This window comes from Sciurus carolinensis, chromosome 1, assembly GCF_902686445.1.
Source record: "Sciurus carolinensis chromosome 1, mSciCar1.2, whole genome shotgun sequence".
In the NCBI taxonomy this organism is placed as follows: domain Eukaryota; kingdom Metazoa; phylum Chordata; class Mammalia; order Rodentia; family Sciuridae; genus Sciurus; species Sciurus carolinensis.
The window spans coordinates 169,483,621-169,506,909 of NC_062213.1; the positions used below are offsets into that span (position 1 = coordinate 169,483,621).

General features: G+C 33.8%; 1 protein-coding gene across 1 annotated transcript in view; it reads left to right on the forward strand.

The window, feature by feature from the left end:
- The window catches only part of Faf1 (Fas associated factor 1), a 459,649-nt gene that overhangs the window by 329,666 nt on the left and 106,694 nt on the right, over nt 1-23,289 (forward strand). Inside the window, exon 14 of the mRNA XM_047554623.1 lies at nt 22,452-22,588. Coding sequence (XP_047410579.1) covers nt 22,452-22,588 — 137 coding nt within the window. The remainder of the gene's footprint in view (nt 1-22,451; nt 22,589-23,289) is intronic.

Genomic DNA, 23,289 nt, shown 5'->3' on the forward strand with positions numbered 1-23,289 from the left:
GAGTTTGCAGGTTACAGAGACACCTGTGGTGACCAAAGCGACAGAAGCTGCTTATTAGAAAGAGCCAGTACAGCTGTGTCCTATTAACTCCTTATGACACTTTTTTAAAAACACTAAATAAAGGCCTTGTTTAAGGCTTTAGAGCTATTTCTCAATGAATTGCAGAACTGACTATGGACTATGAAGTATGATAGGATATTTCAGTCTTCAGTTTAAAAAATGTGATATCCATTAACTCATGAAAATAAAAGGAAGTGATATAAAAGACTGAAAATGGAAACATCTAAGAATTCAACTTAATAAACATAGGAACCACAAACAGGGTGATATAGAGAGAAAGAATGGAATGATTGCTAGAATTTAAGATAATTGCCATACTTAAAGTTCAATTCTGTTCACATTACAAATTAAAAACTATTTTAAGCTATGTTCCTTTCTCTATATTAAAGTAACAACAACATAACTCTTTTTGATGTACAGTTCCATCATTATTACTGTTAATAGGAAATGTGTATTTTTAAACACAAGAATAGCTTTCATTAGAGTGCAATATTCCCAAAAAGAGAGTAAAAGTGGGTTTCCTTTGATACATGAACCTAAGAGAATTAGGCTGATTTATTACCAATAATAAATGGTTTAGCTTAGCCACAATTCTCTTTTCAGCTGTCATAAATTAATCTAAATACAGTTATCTAATTGAATTTCTTCCTGTATGATCTTTCTTAGAATTTTATATCACATTTATCCAAAGGTATTTATCACGAAACTCTATTTCATCATTTATTTGATCCTTTTAACTTTAATTAACAAAAACTCAAACTTTCATTTTCATTTTACAGAAAACTGCTTGTGTTAATATTTGTCTATCATTGGGCTACATATAAAAATTACTACATATCAAAAATCTTATGCCATCATTTACATATTAATGCAAAGCTGTATTTATGGAAATACAGAAGTGGTTCCTAGGCATCAAAAATAAAATTGTAAAAAATATAAGATTGAGCTCTGACTTTTTAACTCTGATTTCTCTGTAACAGATGTAATAGTTTGGAAATAAATTTATGGTGGATAGTTTTTCTTGTCCCATCCTGGCTATCCTAGTTCTGACAAATCATATAAATTTAGAGAAACCTGAACTTATAATATATTTAGCCTGAATGCTTCCCCAGTGGTTTCCAGGACTACCATCTGATGTTACAGCTCTAGACGTTGATGTCCAAGATGGGAAGAATCTTGCTGAGCAAATATATTTTTGCTTAAGGTACATTCTGCTTTAGCCTATAGAAATGTTAATCCTCCAGGCACAATTTACTGTGACTTTCTCATGTATAGAAGATAAGTGAAGGATATTGAATTCACGTGAATGCTTTGGTTAAGTTACCAGGATATTAGTGTCACTTTGCTATTATAAATTAAATTTCCTAAGTTCTGTAACAAACTAAAAAAAAGAAAAAGTTTTCTTTAGAACATCATCACCCCTGTGATGTTGATGATTTGCATTTTGTACTTCTATAATGATTCTAATAACTTTTTTCAAAGTTGAATATTTAGCACTGACCCAACTCTGTATAAAAGACATTGGCATAATTTCTAGATTGATCATGGAGTATACCAAATATGAACTGAGACATCAAATTTTAGCAGTAATTATTAGTATCTATCTTCTTCCTTATTAAATTGTGATTTCCTAAAAGGGCTTATTTATTTCATTTGTCTCACTAAACAAAGCACTTATAAAAATTCTAGGAGAAATTAACTCAGAATTTATCAAATAAATGTATGCATCCAATTCCATTTAAAAATGCTGCTTATAGTTTCAATATTGTGTATTTAAATGGACTTTATTTAAAAATTCCATGGTCTTGTTGACAGCTGTGTCTATGGATTTCAGGACCATTTTTTCTTAAAAGTCATAGGAAGAAACCCCTAGGTTATCTTAAGAGGTGCTAGAGGGTATAATTTCTTAACTGTTCATTTTCCTAATGATCCTGATCATAGGATATATCTATAAATGAAAGAGATAGAACAGGTAATAGTAAACAAGAGGAGCCTACAAAATCATTCCTGGACATGACTAAAAAATATCTTAAGGTTTTTATATTTCTTTACATTAGTCATTGAGTAAATATTTACTGAATATTTTGTATAAACCAGGAATGACTAGGAACTGAGGATGAAAAGTTAAACAAGACAATCCTAACTCTCAAAACACTAATAGTCTAGTAAGCAAGACAAACAAAAGTAGCACCAAGCACAGTTGCACCCACCTGTAATTCTAGCAACTCAGGAGATTGAGGAAGGAAGATTGCAAGTTCAAGGCCAGCCTCAGCAACTTAGCAAAACTATGACTCAAAATTTTAAAAATAATTTTAAAAGTCAGACAAAAGAGCTAACATATAAGCAAGGTGCTTCAGGAGCAAAACCCTATAGTGAATTGCTATGCCTAAGGGAGTCAGAGAAGGACTTTAAAGAGATGACACAGAAAAATGAAAATAGAATTTTTTCTATTCAATGATTTTTATATTAGTAGCATTTCTAGCCTATTAGGTTTTAGCTTGTTTTTATTCTTTACAGAAGGGTATTGGTATTATTTAAAGCATCATAATTAAGTATTTGGAATGAAGAGTCAGTGCTTGAGATAATTGTGGAGGAGAGAGAGATGGGAGGGAGCTGGCCAGTTAATGTAATCCCGTATGGTCTGAACCAGATTGAGGATTAAGCCAACCAACTGGGATGAACAGATCCAAAGAAGTTTTGTTAATGATCCATCTCAGTATTGGCATATGCTTACAGACAGTTGATGGAACAGAGATCAAATGTCTTGAATGCATAACATGTAAAAAAAACCATCTTGGTTTAACTAAACAATAAAAATGTTTTGAGTACAATGTGTTGTTAGTGAATTGTTACTTTACTGTGAAAGGATAATTTCTTAAAATTCAGGACAAATATTAGTTCCTAGAAGCCTTGCCTTTCCTCATCTTTCTCTCGCTTCAATCTGGGTTAAAATGCACTTTCTACATGTTTCCATAATATCCCTATACCAGCTTGTTTTAATAGCACTCATTATATTATGTGGTTATTGCCATCTGCCTACAAGATTGTCAGCTCCCTGAGGGTGCTACGTCTATAATCTTATTGCTTTGCATAGTACCTTTTATTTTATTTATTTTTTTTACATAGTACCTTTTAAAAAGTAAGTACTGAATTAGTAATAAAAAAAAATCCATAACAGGCTTAATATAAAAACAATAAATAATAAGTGTGGGTAATGGCGAAAGCATTGGAAATGTTGCTACATCTAACTGTGTCGTCTTCCTCTGTACCCACTAATATAACTAATAAAACTACAGCCTTCATTTTCCTTGTATAATGGACTAAAATGTCCAGGCTGAATACTTTGTCTTCTGCAGACCCTGTAGGGGTCCTAAAATATCATGGCGTATACCTATGTACCATAGGTACCTCCATACCATCTGAAAAAAAGGCTTGAATTCCAACCAACTTTAGTTCATTTAGGGTTCCAGAGTTTCTTGCACAGACTTTGGGATATCTCGGCGATATCCCAGAAGCAATCCCAAATTGTAGATGGTACTGAACTTTCTGAAGTGATGATGGCATTGATTAAAGTAAACATGTTCATGGGACCAGCATGCTTGCCTGGTTACTTGGTAAGATATGCCAAGTAGTCGGGCACATTCCATTTGGGCACCATCAACATTAACCATAAATAATACTATATAACTACCAGCACAGTTAAGTGTTAAGTTGCTTTCATCTTTGAACAATAGTTGAACATCTGTTGCATGCATGGAAACATTGATACAGTTACCTTCCATGATGAGTGGGTTTTGGCTAAATTACTTTATCAAGGAAGGGTACAGTAAATTACAGTATTGACCTGTAATAAGTGGGCTAGTGGTTTTCTCTTGTTCTGACTAGAAGAGTCCACAAGGCAAATATAGGTGCTGGTATAGGTGATCTATGCCAGAAGTCTTAAAATTAAATATTGATGTTGACTAGGATAGTGCCAGCTGGGTAATCAGCCAATTGTGAGGGCCAGTGTGTTAGGTGCTTATGTGCAAGTTCTTGAGGTGAAAATGTTGTGTATGCTACAAAATAGTTGAATCATATTGCACACTCTTTCTAAGCAGTATTCAGAGTAACTGAAAAAAGTTCCCTAGGAACTTTGCTAGTGCCCAGGCTACACAGGTTGCATGTTATATATGTGTGTGTAGCATTGTGTTAAATTTTATATCATCATTAATGCTGATGTTCACAAGAGAATTCCATTGCCTGTGTCTTTTAGCTTTTGAACCTTATTTAAGGTTACTGCAAACTTCCACTACTGTGCTGACAGGTACTTGTTAGCCTTAATGTTCAAGTGATAATTTTCCACATAATCTTTGGCAAGAGTTAATTGACTTAAAGCACATATTATCACTCAACCATCTTCATCTGTACTTTCCATCTTAGTAATTAGCCATATTCACAGTGGCTTACCCACAATTCCTGACTACTCAGTGGTTCATGCCTGGCTGAAGCCTAGCTGACCATGTTACTCTAACCCTACACTTCCATTTGATCCAGCAAAGATAGCCCAGGTGTGGGATCTGCATGGGACACACAAGGAGTATTAATTTCCAGCTGCTACCCAAAGAGCAAATATGTATTCTACAGAGGAGAGCAGATAAAACCAGATGAACATGTTGTGGTCAGGGTACTAAGACTTCCAGAGAGCCTTCTTGCCAGATGTCTGTATAATTTTCTCCAAACTTCTTTTATTCCTTTTGTGCAACATTTTCTTTCCAGTACTTTTAAAGGAAGTGTATTGCCATCCTAAACATCCCAGGTCAAGGACTTAATTAATGCTTTAAAATAAAGGTTCCAAAACACCAGGAGAGTTTGTCATTTTCTCTCTGGTTTGTTTTGTGAAGAGGGAGGAGAGAAGGTGAGGAGGAACCCCTCCTGTTCCATGATTACATCCTACCCACTCATTTTCTCCTTTTCTCCCCTGCTTTTGATTTTTAGTGGCGGTCTTAACAGAATGTCAAGATCAATTTGCAGCATGGTTTAACTCAAGGTTTGCGTTCTGCCAGCAGCAATTGTCCCTGCAAACAATGCTGTGTGTTCTTGTAACTTCAGAAGCTTTTAGAAGGATCATGGCAAGGGCAGCATCTAATGACTTTATTAGTGTAGGGTTTCAAAATGGGCTCAGTAATTGTTCATATCTCTTTGTCAGCAAGTTATAATTACTGCTCAGCATTGTCCAGGAGTGCACTTGTGAATAGTTTCCTAATAGTACTGAAAGGAAGGAAAATGGGGGAATGGATAAAAGGTGATGACCTTTTAAGATTGAGAACAAACCAGTCTCTATGTAAATGACGGCTAAACTGTTTATAATACATTCTTCCCTCTTTAAAATAGATTATCCTTTTTAAAAATGTCCTTCAAGATAATTTAAAATTACCAGTATACAAGCCTTGTTTTTTCCCCCTTACTCTAATTTGGACATTTCCCACATGTCTGCCTACTTCTGCAAGTTTAAGTGCCTGATAGTAAGTGCATTGCATCTGATTCAAAGCATTTGGGTACAGGTGTTTTTCCTCCATATTCATCTAATTAATACTATTCAGGAAATATGCATTTAGCTCAGATACAGTTGTCAGTAAACAGTATATATGAAAACTATTGTTTAAAAAAAATAATGGAAAGGTAATGCTATTGACAAACCAGTTCAAAAGAAAATTATAATTTTTTTTCAAATCCTTTAGATTCTTATCCTGTTGGTATTTCTCCTAAGCACTCTGCTTTGAATATTCTAGGTATCATGATTATAAGAACCAGAATTTTAAAAAATCTTCACCACCTCACATTACCTGAAGTCTGAGTTTTAACACCAAGCCTTGGCATGTTTGTGATCCATTTTCACATCTTTTCTGTTCTGTCACTCCATGTGGTGTAATCATGTAAAATTACATACAAATGGTCAATCCCAATACCTAGTCATCTTGTACTTTAGAGTGTGCACATTCAATCAAAAAAGTATGGCTGCAAGAGGTCTTTAATCCATTGTTTATATAGGTTACAAAATGTAAAGTAAATGAAACGAATTCCAAAAATAAGATATTTTTACTGAAATATCTTAAAATATATATGCCCCATCAGGTCTTTTTCTTTTCTTATTGTGTGAAATTGTAAAGGTCTCCAAAAATTTGTTTTCTTAATTGCTATGTCATAATTAATATTTTTTTTGTTCATGGGGACTTCTGAAGAATTTTTAACTAATCATAACACCTATTCCATTTAAATTAGTAGCACATTTTTCCTCTTTCATAAATATTGGTAGTAAGGCAGAAAAATCATAAAATGAACAGGTTTGTTCTGTCATCTTAAAATTATTTGTAGAACCAAGTGTGGTGGCACACACCTGTAATCCCAGCAACTCAGGAGACTGAGGCAAGAGGTTCACAAGTTCAAGGCTAGCCCCAGCAGCTTAAGGAAGACCCTGAACAACTTGGTGAGACCCAGTCTCAAAATATATAAAGGACTAGGGATGTAGCACCTCTTGCTTCAATCCCCAGTACCATAAATAAATAAATAAATAAATAAATTTAAATAAATAAATATATATATATATACATACATATATATATATATACACACACACACACAGAGAGAGAGAGAAGAGAAGAAAGGAAATTAATGTGGAAACTGGTTCCTCTGACATTTTGTCCAGTATCTGCCTATCAGTCTGCATAGACACTCAAGATTTTAGTGCTAACAGTCTTAATGATCTGATCTTCCAAATATTACCACCCAAAAATGGATAACTTTCTGTTAGACTGGAATTGGAGAGTAAATTGGAATCCTGTTTCTTCTAAGTTTCGATAACTCATTAGGGAATAGATTTGGTGTCCTTTCCTCAAGCATGTATTTGTGTTTCTCACCTTGATAGCATTAAGGTAATAGAAGAGTGGTGTTTTATATTCTTCACAAATAAAAAGTTGCCTATAGGGGATTTTTCAAAAGCATCTATCACTTCACTATCATTCTGTAATCACAGCAAAATTTTAAGGAATCCAAAATAAGCTGCTTTCGTGTACTTTTCTTTTTCTCAACACGTGATCACATCAAGAAAGTCCTCTTCAATGTATACTGTTCTAAACACCTCAACTATGGACAGAATGAGGCAAGGTTTCATGCAAAATAAAGAAATTTTGATTGCTGTACCTCAGTCTGAGAAATTACATCATTCAGTCTCAGAAGCAAATGAAGTATTGGAGTCTCTGAACAGCTCCCAAGTAAATTACAGTCTTAGCAACAAAAAATGTATTAGATGACTATTATGAAAGCTAACCAAGTATTAACTTACTAGTTCTTAAAGCAAAATCTATATATGTTTAAATGTGTCACTTTTTGTTCTTAAAAACTGTAACTATTTAATACAACAAAATAGTTCAACTATTTCCTCAGGGTTTATGCAGCCAAATATCAGTCATAAAATGACAAGCACTGTAAGCCTATATCAGGCTGGAAGTATGAAGAGCAAGGTGATATTAGGCAAGTGGTGTATTTGTCTTTTTTGTTCATCTGTAAAAATGGGGGTATCTCACCTATTCGACCTGAGACCTTTGACCCTTATCTCCAAATTTCTGACTTGTTCATGATTATGTTCAATAGAAAATTACAGGATAAATTAGTAAGGTATATATGTAGATTATAGTATGCTACCCTAACCCGCCTATAATGATTCAGTCAGAGTGATTTTAGTGAGATGTACCTAAGGAAGCCATATTTTCCCCCCTTTTCACCCTTAAAGGCAGATAAATTCCTTTCACTTAGAACTGTCTTCCAATTGCTTGCTACTTGTAACAAGAAGCATCTATTGAAAAAGTGTCAATAGTAAGAGCAAGATTATCACTGCTGCTTTTTTAAAAACCAAAACATAAGCCAAGCACAGTGGCACACACCAGTAATCCCAGTGACTCAGAAGGCTGAGAGAAGAGAATCATAAGTTCAAGGACAGTCTCAGCAATTTAATAATTTAAAAATTTAAAAAGGACTTAGGATGTAGCTTAGTGGTAAAACGTCCCTGGTTTAATTTTCCAGTACCAAAAAATTTTGTAAATAAATAACAAAATATAATAAAAACTATAACCATTAAGTAAGTACCTGCTTAATTATAGTGTCAGAGTTTATATATTAACCAATTTAATCCTCACTTTAATCTTTACCAAAGTTCTACAAGGTAAATAACAAAGGTTCAGTTTCACCGATGAGGAAACTTTTTGACTCAGAGAAGTTCTGTAACTTACCCAAGTTCATGAAAATGGTTGTATCAGACATAAATCCCAACTATACCTGTGCTTTTCTGCTACATAATGCTTCTTGTTCCATGACCTTGTTGTATGAAATGATTCAATAATAAAAATGTACTGAATAATTACTATGAGCAAAGCCCTGTTAGGCATATAAGAAGTATAAGATGTAAATATTTTGCTCCAGGAACAAATAAACATGAGAGTCACTATATCTTATTGGGGATTAAACACATCCTTAGCAGTACAACTTGCAGCCATGTAGACCTTTTTTCCAAAATATGCTTAACTGATATTGCTCCAACCTCTGCCTAAATACTGCCGAGACAGGGAAATGAAAGCTTCAAGAGAGCAGTGTTTGATGAACTGGTTCTAAAAGCTGGACAATTCTTTGCTATAGTGCTTCTTCTACAGAGACCTTTCACAACTGTCTTAGATTGGGTTCTAGTTTTGCATTTATCTAAAATGAGTCTAACTTCTCTTCTGTGTTACATTCCATTATTAATTTCCCTACAGCTCTCATTTGCTCTTTTTCTCTACATTTTCTTACCAAATATAATTTAAGTTTTTCATTGTTCTTCATAAAATAGCCTCCTGTAAAGGTGCAACACAGAGCATAGTGTTCCAGAGGAGGTTTGTCTGGTACTATGTACAATCTATTCTGGAATTTAATTATTGGATTCAGTCAAACTCAGGAAGTCAACAGCAAACCCCTACTTGTTTTTCAAACTTGAGTTGATAAAAAAGAAGATATCTAAATCTTTGCAAATCATACTTCAGTTAGAGCACTAATCTCCAGAATCTATAAAGAACTCAAAAAACTCTACACCAAGAATGCAAATAATCCAATCAACAAATGGGCTAAGGAAATGAATAGACACTTCACAGAAGAAGATCTATAAGCAATCAACAAACATTTGGAAAAATGTTCAACATCTCTAGTAATAAGAGAAATGCAAATCAAAACCACCCTAAGATTCCATCTCACCCCAATTAGAATGGCGATTATCAAGAATACAAGCAACAACAGGTGTTGGCGAGGATGTGGGGAGAAAGGTACACTCATACATTGCTGGTGGGGCTGCTAGTGCAGCCACTCTGGAAAGCAGTGTGGAGACTCCTTAAAAAACTTGGAATGGAACCACCATTTGACCCAGCTATCCCACTCCTTGGCCTATACCCAAAAGACTTAAAATCAGCATACTACAGAGATACAGCCACATCAATGTTCATAGCTGCTCTGTTCACAATAGCCAGATTGTGGAACCAACCTAGATGTCCTTCAGTTGATGAATGGATAAAGAAACTGTGGTATATATATATACAATGGAATATTACTGAGCCATAAAGAATGATAAAATTATGGCATTTGCAGGCAAATGGATGAAATTGGAGAATATCATGCTAAGTGAGATAAGCCAATCTCACAAAACCAAAGGACGAATGATATCGCTAATAAGTGGATGATGACACATAATGGGGGGTGGGAGGGGTTAGTGTTAGGGTTAGAGTTAGGGTTAGGGAGGGGGGCAAAAATGGAGAAAGGAAGGACTGTATAGAGGGAAAAGAGGGGTGGGAGGGGTGGGGGGGAAGGGAAAAAATAACAGAATGAATCAAACAACATTACCCTATGTAAATTTATGATTATACAAATGGTATGCCTTTATGCCATGTGCAAACAGAGAAACAACATGTATCCCATTTGTTTACAATAAAAAAAAAGAAGATATCTGCCATTTGTCACTAATGCAATTAATTGACAAGATCTTTGGAGGATTCAAATTCTATTAACTTTCACAAATTTATCACTTGCAACTTATTTCTACTTCTGTCATTATTTTTGGTAATCCTGTTAATTCCTAGATGTGCCCAATGCCAGAAAAATTTTTTGGTTTATCACACTTAGATGTGGTTATCAATGGAAACTCTACCACCTCATATATTTTTATTTAAAACATCCGAATCTGACCTATCTCTTCCTAGTAGTCCCACTCATTCAAGTGTCATAAGTGCTTGTTTTTTTTTTAAATCTTCCTGTAGTCTCCAGTCTGTTACCATTTTCATACACTCCATCTAACCTCTTCTGTCTCTGATTTTTATTTCCCTCTTTGTCCTATGTAGATTTTGAGATTCATTGTTATCAATTCCTGGTGATATTTTAAACTCCCTCCATTATATTTACTTTGTTGGACCCACTTATTTGCCTTCCCTGTGCTGTATCTTTGTAGTTTGAACCCTTCTGGAGAAAATCACACTGACTAGTAAACATACAGTAATGCTGAGCTAGCCTACTGGGATTCTCTAGTTAAGTGTTTCTTCCTGGGTAAGATATCTAGATTATACCACATATTCATTAAATACATCATACACCTCTTTACTCTCTTCCACAGCTGCCCTCACCAGTTGCTTAAAAAACAGAAGTCATCAGAAAGATAATTGATTTGTCTGTCCTTTAGGTCTCAGTTTAAATGTCCCCTCTTGAGAAAAGTCAGTCTGATGAACTTTTCTAAAGAAGGCTTCCCCACCATCACTCTTGTTCATAGCACCTTCCTTGAACTTTCCGTAAGACATTAGTTTTACATATTTTACATATTTTAAAATTAATTTTCTAATTCTTCCACTAGAATATAAGCTTCATAAGAGCAAGAGTTGTGTTCACTTTTCTTTCTGTTTATAAGGCTCAGTATTATTTGTTGGATTTTGTAAGAATGCAGGATAGCATAATGGTTAAGAATATGAAAGAGCTTTTAGGGCTGGGGTTGTGGCTCAGTGGTGGAGTGCTCACCTGGCACGTGTGAGGCACTAGCTTTGATTCTCAGTACTGCATAAAAATAAATAAATGAAATAAAAGATATTAAAAAAAAAAGAATATGAGTGAGCTTTCAGTTTACCCAATCCAAGATTCAAATCCTAGCAGTGCCACTAGGACAATATAATGACCTTGAATGAGTCCCATAAAACCTCTGAGATGAACTTTACATATTGTAAAATGGAGCTAAAACCATATTCCTTACTTTTTATCATAATTAAATGATAAACCAATTAAAAAGGGTATGTTTCAGTGCATTTACTTAAACATATATATTTGATTTCCTTATCTCACATATATGAAAATGTTGACAGGACAAAACCAAGTAGTTAACTGTTTGAGACCACTGTCAGTTTGGTAGCACTCTACAGATTGAATTTCCTGGTGACAGATGAACTTATTTAATTTAGTTTATGTTTCTGAATCTTATCCTGTAGGATCTTCTGAAACACCTCTTCACATGCCTCTCCAAAGTCCAGATATTCAAAGTTTATGGAATGTTTAGGAGTTCACAGTCCAGTAAGCTCATGTTAGGCAATCATTGTGTGTTCTTCCTAGTTTTTGTTTGTTTGTTTGTTTGTTTTTATTTTTTGAGGTACTAGAGATTGAACCCAGAGGCATTCTACACTGAGCCTCATCCCCAACCCTTTTTATTTTTTATTTTGAAACAACTTCACCAAGTTGCCCAGTCTGGACTTAAACTCACAAATCTCCTGCCTCAGCTTCTCCAGTTGCTGGGATTAAAGGTGTGTGCCACCGTGCCTGATTGTGGTGTGTTTTTAAATATCTTTGCAGCTCCCTATTCATCACTACTGTATTCATAAGTATTTATAAACAACTTATCTAAACAACTTTTCTACATCTTATAAGGGTCTGAGGGCTAATTTATTAGTAATACTTTGGGAAGCTTAGATGATATGATCTTTAAATCAAGATATTCACATATTTATCCCAAGATTTTGTGTGTGTGTGTGTGTGTGTATAAATATGTATATATGTATGTATAAATATATATGTGTGTATATATGTTCATATATATATATATATATATATATATATATATATATATACACCAAATCACTGAGCTTTAATTGGGAAAACATTCTTCCTCCCTCGTTTTCTCTCCTCTCTGTTTGTTCTTTATCTATATATGCTATTTTCTCTCCTATATCTGTATATGGATATATATCTATTTTTTCTAGTTGTCATTAACAATTTTCCTATTTTTAAAAATGGAAAAATATATATAAATCAGAAAAAATGGAATCAGATGAAAACCAGTCAACAGTGGCAAATTGTAAGTATTTAAAAGCACTTGGTTGACTTAAATTTTGGATCTAAACATCAGATTCAGCTCTGAAATTCTGGCAGTTAGAGAAAATGGAGATGTCATAAGCATATACTCACTCATTCATCTGTTCATTTGATGTGTATTTATTATGTTTCTCTTACATGCCCTAGAGTTTACAGTTTGCCATTTACAGTTCTTATTGTCTGTTAAATAGAAGTCAAACAGGTTCATCTTAAGATTTCTTGACACTGAATTCAAGGCTAAATTTTGGTGTGTGATTTTTCTGTTTGTCATTAAGAAATGTAAAAGATAATTATGTTTTGTCGTTTTGCAGAAGAGAATTGTTTTTTAACTTTTTTATGTTAATCTCATGTAAAAGCAGAGGACTTTGAATTAAGTTTTTTTTTTTCCAATAATAGTAATACTTTCGGAGCTTAGGTGATACGGTCTTAAAATATTCCTTTTTTTTAAGATCTAACTTATAATTGATGTACAGCTTAGAGGAAGAGCCTACACAGTTCACATGTCCATTCAGCTATATTAAACATCAGCTGTCTCGAGTGAGCCTTTATCAAGTACTGGGTTGCAATTGATTCTTGCTTGAAGCTTTGATGAGTGACTTAAGTGTAATATTGTGTGCTTTTAGTCTTTTATTTTTTTAAAGACTTGCCTCCTGTGTATGATATTTCAACTATGGCTAGCTCCTTTTTTTTAACCTATTAGAGTGATAGGTCTTTTCAAGTACTTAAGGAAATTATTTATAAATGTCAGGAATCTAAAAGAAACCAGCCAACCAAATGATGCTGAAAATGTTTTACATACTAAAATCATGAACTCTCCAAATTTGGCAGCTGGGAAAAATAAGAGGACCTAATAACATGTTTTGTGTTCTACTTTAGATCAGAACATTAATTTATGATGGTGCTGATACATACTCTAGAAGCAACTGAGCAATACACTTATTTTAGGAAATATTTCACCTTATATTTATTCTGTGGAGAGGAGAAACCAAAGTTGACCCTGAAGCACATAAAAGGGAGGAAAAAGAATATTTATGAATTCATAGGCCAATTTCAAAATTATGTATCATCTATTATTTTCATTTTATACATAAGAAAGCTGAAGTTCAGGGAGATTAAGCTATCCAGAGGCACAACTAGTGAGTCAGGTTTATTTGACTCCAAAATCTTTGTTCTTTCCACAAGACTATGCTTCTTGCAATAATTCCTACTTGCTGAATTATGTTAATATTTGGATGTTTTGCACCTTTCCTAAGTCAACGGGTAGTGACAGAATAAAATTATATAAAAACTGCAGTTTCCTAAAAGTCAGAAGGAAAGTTTAGAACCAAGAACTTGTGGACCAACACCTGTTATTTTGAGAGGCCAAATGACCTTGTGGAGGGAGAAGCATGGCGAAAACCTTGGAGACCATAATAATTCATCCATAATTTTTTTTTTTTGGTGGTGGTGGTGGTAGGGATTGGGTATTGAACACAAGCCCCTACTTGTCCCCTTCCCCCCCGCCTTTTTTTAAACGTGTCTCTTTTAGTTTTTTATTTTTTTAAAAATATTTTTAGTTGCAGATGGACACAATACCTTTATTTAATTTATTTATTTTTATGTGGTGCTGAGGGTCAAACCCAGTGCCTCATACATTCGAGGCAAGCACTCCACTGCTGAGCCACAGCCCCAGCCCCTATTTTTTTCTTAGTTACATTTTTTATTGGTTCTTTTTAGTTATATATGACAGTAGAATCTGTTTTGATATAATTATACAAGCATGGAATGTGTCTTATTCTAATTAGGATGCCCTTCTTGTGGATGTGCACTATGGTGGGATTCACTGTGGTGTTTCATGTATGTACATAGGAAAATTATGCCAGATTCATTCCCCACTGTCTTTTCCTATCCTTCCTTCCTTTCCTCCATTCTTCTTTAGACAAATCTGTTGAACTCTTAATTAAATTGATTTCAGCAGCATTTGGAAGAGGAAAAAGAAAGTCTCATGGTCAACATTGTCATAGTGGAAATAAAGGCCTGATTATGCAACACGTACATGTTAGCTACTAGGAAATGTAGAGGTGAGAGTGGGTCCCTCTCCTAATGACTGTCTAGGAGCACTGCCTGGCTGTATAAATTTCTCCTTGACTTCTAAGCCCCAGTTCTCTTCTGTGTTTTCCCCAGTACTTAATCTAAACCACACATGTAGGCCCTAGTCATATACCAGCTATGTTTACTATTTGTGGACCTTGATTTACCAAAGTCAATTAGTGCCCTTGGGATACAAACCATATCTTGTCACATATTTAGTAGGTTTTCATAAATATTTATTAATTGGTAAAAGGCAAAACACAGGAGAAATGTTAGTCATTAAATTTAATATATATTTGCTCTCCCTTGGAAAATGGATCTTCTGTTTACATTCCTAGACAAAGAATTTCTGCATCTGATAAGAAATTGAATAATTATTCTCTGTTATCCTTCCCAACTAATATTCTAGGGTCTAGATATAAGAAAAATAAAGCATACCCTTATTTGGGGAAGTTGTCATGTACTTAATGTTTATGTTCTTACCATAAGTCAAATAACCTTTATTTGTGATGTTTGGGGCCAGAAGTATTTCACTTGTCAAAAGTTTTTTGGATGTGGATATTTACATACTTAATCCAAAATTCTAAAATCCAGAATGCTCTAAAATCTGAAACTTTTTGAGTGCCAACATATTTTTGGATTTTCAAATTAGGGATACTCAACCTATAGTGATAAGAAAACATCCATTTCCTATTAATGATTACTGTCCCCCACAACAAAATTAATGTTAGTCCCCTATAGATTAGCATTCATCTAATTAAAGTGGCAGTGCCTAAAAGCCTTTTTCTCTTGAGTGACATAGATGACAAAGAAGTTGACCAAGAAGTTACATAGTTTCGGGGGAGACTGGGGATATAGCTCAGTGATAGAGCACTTGCCTAGCATGCAGTTCCCAGCATCACCAAAAAAATAAAAAAAAAAAAAGGAAAGAAAAAGAAAAAAGTTCCATATTTTTTTTAAAACTACTAATTTATTGACACAATAATATACTGTTACTAGGAAGTCTAAGCCTCAAACAAGTGATAGATGTTTTTGTTTTAACTAAATCCTCCTGACAGCTCATCCTGTGGTTTCTTAAAATTACCATTAGTTTGGTTGTGTTATTTAACATGCATGCAGTATTTGCACTTAGGTGGAAAAGCGGTATACCATTCTTTAGAATACAATTTGATAATATGTATCAGTCCCTAAATATTTCTTTCCTTTCATCTAGTAATTTCACTTTCATAGAATTTTACCCTGAAGACATATTTGAGATATTCTAGTATTGTTTATAATGATTAAAAAAATAGAAATATCTAGCTGTAGGTAAAGAGTTAATAAACATGCCAGCATATACCTGTACTCAATGGAATATTATTCAACCATTTCAAATGCTGGCTTATTACCATGATATAGAAGGCCAAAATATTGCCTCCACCTAGCCAGTGAGTACAAGATAAAAATGATATATTTGAACAAAAGACAGATAATGGGCAAAGGTGATTGGCATTTTGTTAAAATTTTGGGATCACTTGCAGTTTTTCTTCATGTAAGGAGTAATTTTACTTCCAGACTTACTTTAATCAAAATTCAAACTGCATTTTAAAAAGTATATAATGAAAAGTCTTCTTCTTGCCCCTGTCTCTAAGTCACCCCCTCCCAGAGACAATATTTTATTGTTTATCCTTCTGAGTCACTGGGATTACAGGCATGCACCACTGTACTGGGCTTAGAACTCAGATTTTTGAGCATCAGATTGGAGGTCACCAATTCAACAGCAAGTGGGAATTAACATTTTCAAAGTGATCATTTACCTCAGAAAACTAGGTACTTGGTCCACTGAAGCTCCATCACCTGAAACATTTTTGGGATGACTTCTTTAAGAAATGACTTCAGGGCAGGCTAAGAGGAAAGTCATTGCATTGAGCTTGTTCATTAAAAGAATGAAAAGTCAACAAATAAATGACCTAAAGTTACATCTCAAAGCCCTAGAAAAAGAACAAATCAAAACCAAAAGTAGAAGATAAGAAATAATTAAAAACAGAGCTGAAATCAATGAAATTGAAACAAACAATTCAAAAAATTGACAAAACAAAAAGTTGATTCTTTGAAAAAATAAAATAGGTAAACCCTTAGCCATGCTAACAAAGAGAAGGAAAGAGAAAACTCAAATTACTAAAATTTATGATGAAAAAGGATCATGACGGACACTATCGAAATACAGAAGATAATTAGAAACTATGTTGAAAATTTATACTCCATTAAAATAGAAATTCTCAAAGACAACGACAAATTTCTAATGACATATGATCTACCCAAATTGAATCAGGAGGTATACACAATTTAAACAGGTACACTCATACATTGCTGGTAGACTGTAATTCGGTGCAACCAGTATGGAAAGCAGTATGGAGATTCCTCAGAAAACTTGGAATGGAACCATGATTTGACCCAGCTACCCAACTCCGTGGTCTATAGCCAAAGGACTTAAATTCAGCATACTACAGTGATGCAGCCACATCAATGTTTATTGCAACTCAGTTTACAATAGCTAAACTGTGGAACCAATCTAGATGCCCTTCAGTAGATGAATAGATAGATGAATGATAAACTATTTTATATATATATATATATATATATATATATATATATATATAATGGAATATTACTCAACCTTGAAGAATGAAATTATAGCATTTGCAGGTAAATGGATGGAACTGGAGAATATCATGCTAAGCAAAATAAGCCAATCCCCAAAAACCAAAGGCCAAATGTTTCCTCTGATAAATGGATGCTGATCCATAAGGCAGGGTGGGGACAGGGGCAAGGAAAGAATGGAGGAACTTTAGATTGGGCAGAGGGGAATGAGTGGGGAAGGGGCATGGGGGTGGAACGATGGTGGAATGAAAAGAACATTATTACCCTCTCTACATGTATGATTGCATGAATGGTGTGACTCTTCATTGTGTACAACCAGAGAAATGAAAAGTTGTGCTCCATTTGTATGCAGTGAGTCAAAATGCATTCTGCTGTCATGTCTAATTAATTAAACAAATAAAATATAAAACGCCTTCAGAAACAACTTGTAAATCCTTACAAAGAAAGCATTTTTCTGCCCTGATAAGTGTCACAAAGTGTGGTCATTAACTACTTGCATCAAAATCTATTAAAAAGGCACTTCGCTGGGCCTCACCCCCAGAGGATGGAGCTGAAGAACTTGCCTTTTAATTAAACTCCCTAAGTGATTCCTAGGCTACTAGCAGTTGAGGATCACTGCCTTTATGGTTAGTTTGCCCCAGTTTAATTATATATACCCTGTTTTCCTAATTCAGTTTAAACCAAAGACTTAGGACTATTTCCAAAAAGCAAAGCCACCCTCAAAGGACAAATGGGCATTTGCCAGCCATGTTGAAGATTGTTCTCAATGGGAACTCCAGAAATGAACTGAACAGTGGAATGGGAGGGGCATTCCTTCTTGTGAATTTTTCCTAATAAAACAAAAAGAGGAGGTAAATAGAATTGTATATTTGCTAGATACATAGATGATCTCTAAGCCCTTTTATCTTACATTCTGGTTTTTTGTTTTGTTTTGTTTTGTTTTGTTTTGTGTCAATCTATATAAATACAACTGAACAAACCCTAAACGAATACATGTAAATAATGAGACTTACTACTATGGCAAAAACTGTTTGGTCTCTTTTAAAAGGAAGAGCTTTCTTAAACCAAGATAGTTTTTTTAAAAAGTAGGCAAGCAGCTGCAGTTAAGGAAGTGCATACAAAATACCTCTAAAAACTATTAAAATATTAACCAAACTACTGGAAGGTATTGGAAAAGTCCATCAGCATTGTTCAACATGAATTTCTTCTGCCCGGTAACCTTTCATTTTGGAGAAATGGTTCACACATTATCAAAAAGATATGGTTCAAGGATAAACAGTTATTTTGATATTGATTATTGGTTTTAAATTAACTTTTTAAAAATATAAATATATTAAAAATAAGACTGATTTTAGTTTTAGATTCATGTTTAACTAGTTTCATTGTATTGTGCAACTGCATCATCTGTAATTGTATTTTATTACACAAATATGATACCTGCTCTATCATTTTCTGAATAAAATCCAATAATTATTGTTATTTATTCAACAATTCGTAATTTACTATGCAAAATACTCTCAGTGTAAGCCTAAAGGTATTATTTTAATTGTGAATGTGATGATAAAAATATTAAGTATCAGGACTGGGGATATAGCTCAGTTGGTAGAGTGCTTGCCTCGCAAGCACAAGGCCCTGGGTTCAATCCCCATTACCTCAAAAAAAAAAAAAAAAAAAAAGAAAAGAAAAAGAAAAAAGTTAAGTATCATTTGGCATTTAACAAAAATAAAGTGACTACAGTTTTAATGTTTATGGCCTACAGTTTATGGCCTACCATAATCTAGGTAGAGTGTTTTGGGACTATTACTATTACCTTATTTCATCCTTACAGGATTATAGGTGTTTTAGAGTAGTGGCATTTTTTTGTCCCCCATTTTTTAATCAAGTATGTCTTCTTTTACATACCTAGTATATAGTAGATAATAAGTTTATAAAATTTCAACTTCCCCTCCATAAATTGCTAGGTTTCATTTAATATATCTGTTAGCTTGGAGTACAGCTTTGTTAAAGTACAACTTTGATTGAAAGAAACTGAACTATATTCTATTTTTAATTAAAAGATTACTTTTTCCCATATCTGATTTATTAGTAGTCCTGGTTTCCATTAACAAGGTAGGGAAAAAAAATCTGTGCTTTACTAATTATTAATACATGGTAGCCTTTAGATAGTCTGTTTATTTTTCTCTAAACTTTAAGTAAAACTCATGTATCTTATCATTCCATTCTTGGTTTTCTAATGGCAAGGACTAGTGAACATGAAAGTGTACCTGCTTTGTGATTAACCATTTTCTTTAATTCATTTTCTCATTTCCTCTTTTCTTATCTCCCTTGTTCATTTTACCCCCTTAGTTGTATGTGTATAAGAGAGACAGATAGACAGGGAGTTTTGTGCATGCTAGGCAGGAGCACTACAATTTAGCCACATTCCTAGCCCATTTTATCCACTTAGTGAGAGCATTTGTTCTGTCTCTGATCAAATTCATTTTATCTTTCTGTTTTAAGGGGTTGATGTGGCAACTTCTTATTCCCTTCCTCAAATACTCAAATATACCTATGATACATAGATTGTTTTATTCAATTTTTTGTGGGTGTTTTTGTTTTTGTTTTTGTTTTGGCAGTAGTGGGAATTAAACTCAGGGCCTTGCACATGCTAGAGAACCACTGAGCTACATCCCCAGCACTGTTGTTATTATTATTGTTACTATTGTTATTACTAATTTTATTTTGAGACAGGCTCTCACTAAGTTGTCCAGACTGACCTCAAACTTGAAATTCTCCTGCCTCAGTCTCCAAGTGACTAGAATTAGAGGTGAGCTCCACCTTGCCCAGCTAAATCCTATAATTGAAAGAGCCACTTCCCTTTGTTATGGAATAGTTTTCATTGATTCCCTTTTTTGCATTTAAGATTTCAGGAATCAGATGACTTGTAGATACCACTTATCCTTCATGACATCTGACTCTGGTAAATGCAGACTCAGTTACAGTCGTGTTGACTACTTTGGCCCTGCCACTAGGCACATAGGAATATTTTTATCTGGTCAAAGGGAAGAAAATACCGTAATTATAACAACTGTACTTTTTTCCTTACAATGACTTATTTTTTCCCATTTTTCTTCTGTTTTGAACTGAATTTTTAAATTTGGAAGTAGGAACTTTGTAATTTTTTACAGTCTATTGGTCCTAAAAACTCTCAATGTTTGCAAATCTCAAATATGATTCAAATTTTAGGAAGATTAACTAAATTAATTAAAAATTTGTCTCTTTTTTTTTTTCTTAGAACAAAGTGTTAATTTAAGGCTACTCTTCGGTGTCAGCTGAGTACATGATCCCTGTATATTTCTCAATTCCTTTCAAAAAGTTAGAATGACGCCAATCCTTAGTTAATTGAATGCCTGTGTGTCTTTGAAGACTGTACCTCTCTTGAATATGCTTGCTCATTTTCACAAAAAGAAAGTTTGGGAAGTCACAATTTCTGGGCAAAGTTGTCTTGAAATGGAATTCTCAAAACCACTAAGCCTGTATGCTTTTCTCTTCTTCTTCCTTCTTTCTATTCATTTACTTTCTTTTTTCTTTCCTTTTTGGAGGGTATCCTGTTTAGGTAATATTTGATATCGTTTGTGAGGTTAGTGCTGTGATAGGCATCTACTGTGTGATATCCACTTAATCCATTGGTGTGAAAGCAACAAGGACTTATTTTCTCCCTTTTGTAGAAAATGCTATTCCAACTGTTTTTGACATCTTTAATTTTAGAGGTTGCCAATGATCAGATAAGGGCCAAGGCTAACTTCAAATATTTTAGTTAGAGGCAGAAAGAAAAATGAGATCCTAACTTGCTAGCCTCCTGATCTACACATCCCCATTGATGAGTTAAAGCTGTATGGGTGTGAAATTTGGTATGGAGGCTTAGGCTGCTTGAGCACCTTTTATCCCATAATAGTTGTGGAATGTGAAGATTTGAATTTTCGTGGGGGCATTGATATTTCATGGCTGACAATGGATTTCTTAAGGCCTTGTCATTTCAAATTGCCATGAGGTCTGGTTATTGCTGCTCCAAATGTGTATATGAACCTGCCTTCCAGTGAACTTATTGCAGTAGTGCTAACTTGTCTTGACACTCTTGCCGACAGTTCTAGTAGCCTTAACAAGATCTACTTTCTATAGTCACAGCACAGTTTTTATGGAAGATTCAGCCTAATTTTGGGAGATGAATTTCTATAGACAGAAAACATATTGGTTTTAAAAATTAAGAGGTTTGATTCTGTTTTGAATTTGGATATCAAATGAATCTGAGCACATGACATTTTAATGTCGTTTGTCTTTTCAAATAAATTTACCTTCTAATGCATGTGACGACAGGACTTTGCTCATCAGCTAGAACATACATTTCAGAGGAGTTGTTACCTAAAATATTATTATAAGGCATAAGAAAACACACGATTTAAGTTGCCTTTCATGAACATAATTAAGAATTAATAAGCCAGTACCAGTGGCTAGTCCCCAGAATTTCCACTGTTTTGCCTTTTGTGACCTGTGTTATTAAAAGTCCATTATTTTTACAGACTTTATTAAATTGGATCTTATTAAAGCATTCTATATTTGCATTTGGTCTTTCATAATTCATTATTATTATGACATTTACTTTTTACCATCAGATCTGAAAACATATCATAAGCTACCCTTTTCTCTTGAAAGAAATGCTAATTTCAAACAGTCCTCTAATAGAAGAGAAAAGCTTTATCAGTTTTTTCATTTATTCCAGATCGTGTTAAGAATACTAATGCTAGACTTCGGTATGCTAATATCTCTGAGCTTTTGGGGCCAAAAGCTTAGAATTATTATTTTTATCCCATACTAAGTACAAAACTAGAAGATCTTCTAATATATTAGAGAATACACAATTCTTACAAAGTGCAATTCTTGATTCTAAAGACTTGTGAAAATGTTGCTAAAACCTGTTTCCTAGAATCTTGCTAGTCAGTCTGTTCATACTATTTGTCCTATTTAAGAAAGTCTCTCCTCTTGAAATTCATTTGATTTGTTATTCTCATAGTTTAGGTAGTACAGGTTGTAATATTTAGACTGACAATCCTACGCTATCAGCCCCAACCACATTTAGGGTGTACTTTCTGCTTTTCTATATGATAATCATCTAAGATTTAGTTGAAAGTATATCAAGATTTTATATATCGATAAAAGGTAAGCTAATTTTTATATAACTAATAATGAAGGTTTTTGTTGGAAGTACTAGTAAATTAAATTCTGAAATGAAACTGACTTTGGATTTTGTCTCATTTAAGGTTTCTGACAATGTGTAATAGACACTTTGGCAGTGTTGTTGCACAAACCATTCGGACTCAAAAAACAGATCAGTTTCCTCTTTTTCTGATTATTATGGGAAAGCGATCATCTAATGAAGTATTAAACGTGATACAAGGTAAAGTACATGTCACAGCAAGAATAAAGTCTTCCTGAGTGATAGCCTTATAATTTTTACCATTAAAGTTGACAATACTTCTTTCTGTTGATGAATATCTTTGCATTTTAAAATATAGAATATCCTGAAGAATATCTTCAAAGAATTTAGGTACTATAAAAAAAATGAAATATGCTGCATTAAATCCAACAGAAACATCTGAATAAAATTACACTGCCTTTGATACATAGAATATTCAAGTTAAATATTCAGAATTGCTAAATTCTCTAAATTAGCAACTAGGTTATAATCATATGTCAAATACAACTTCCTATTCATATTGATTTATCAGTATAATGTTGATTAGTTGAAAGAAATGCTTATCTTTTGTTATCTAGAAAATCAAATGACTGTATATTGCAAATTGAATTGTTCACAGTGACAGTTGTTTCTCCTTATTTGATGCATGTCTAAGATGCAACCCTGAGGCATGAAGCTATCAAATGCCTGTAAATTTAACCAGAGTACATTCTTTACCAAAATATAAGTGAATGATTTGTTTTCTCTTTTCACACTTCAAGGATTAGTATTAAAATATTACTTGTTCATGTCAAAGTTTAAGTGAAAACAGTATATCTTCTCTTTTCCACTGGGAAAATGATTTTCAAATATCCCAAGCTACAACTTGTATTTGGGATGCTTCATTTCTACCTCATTTAAGT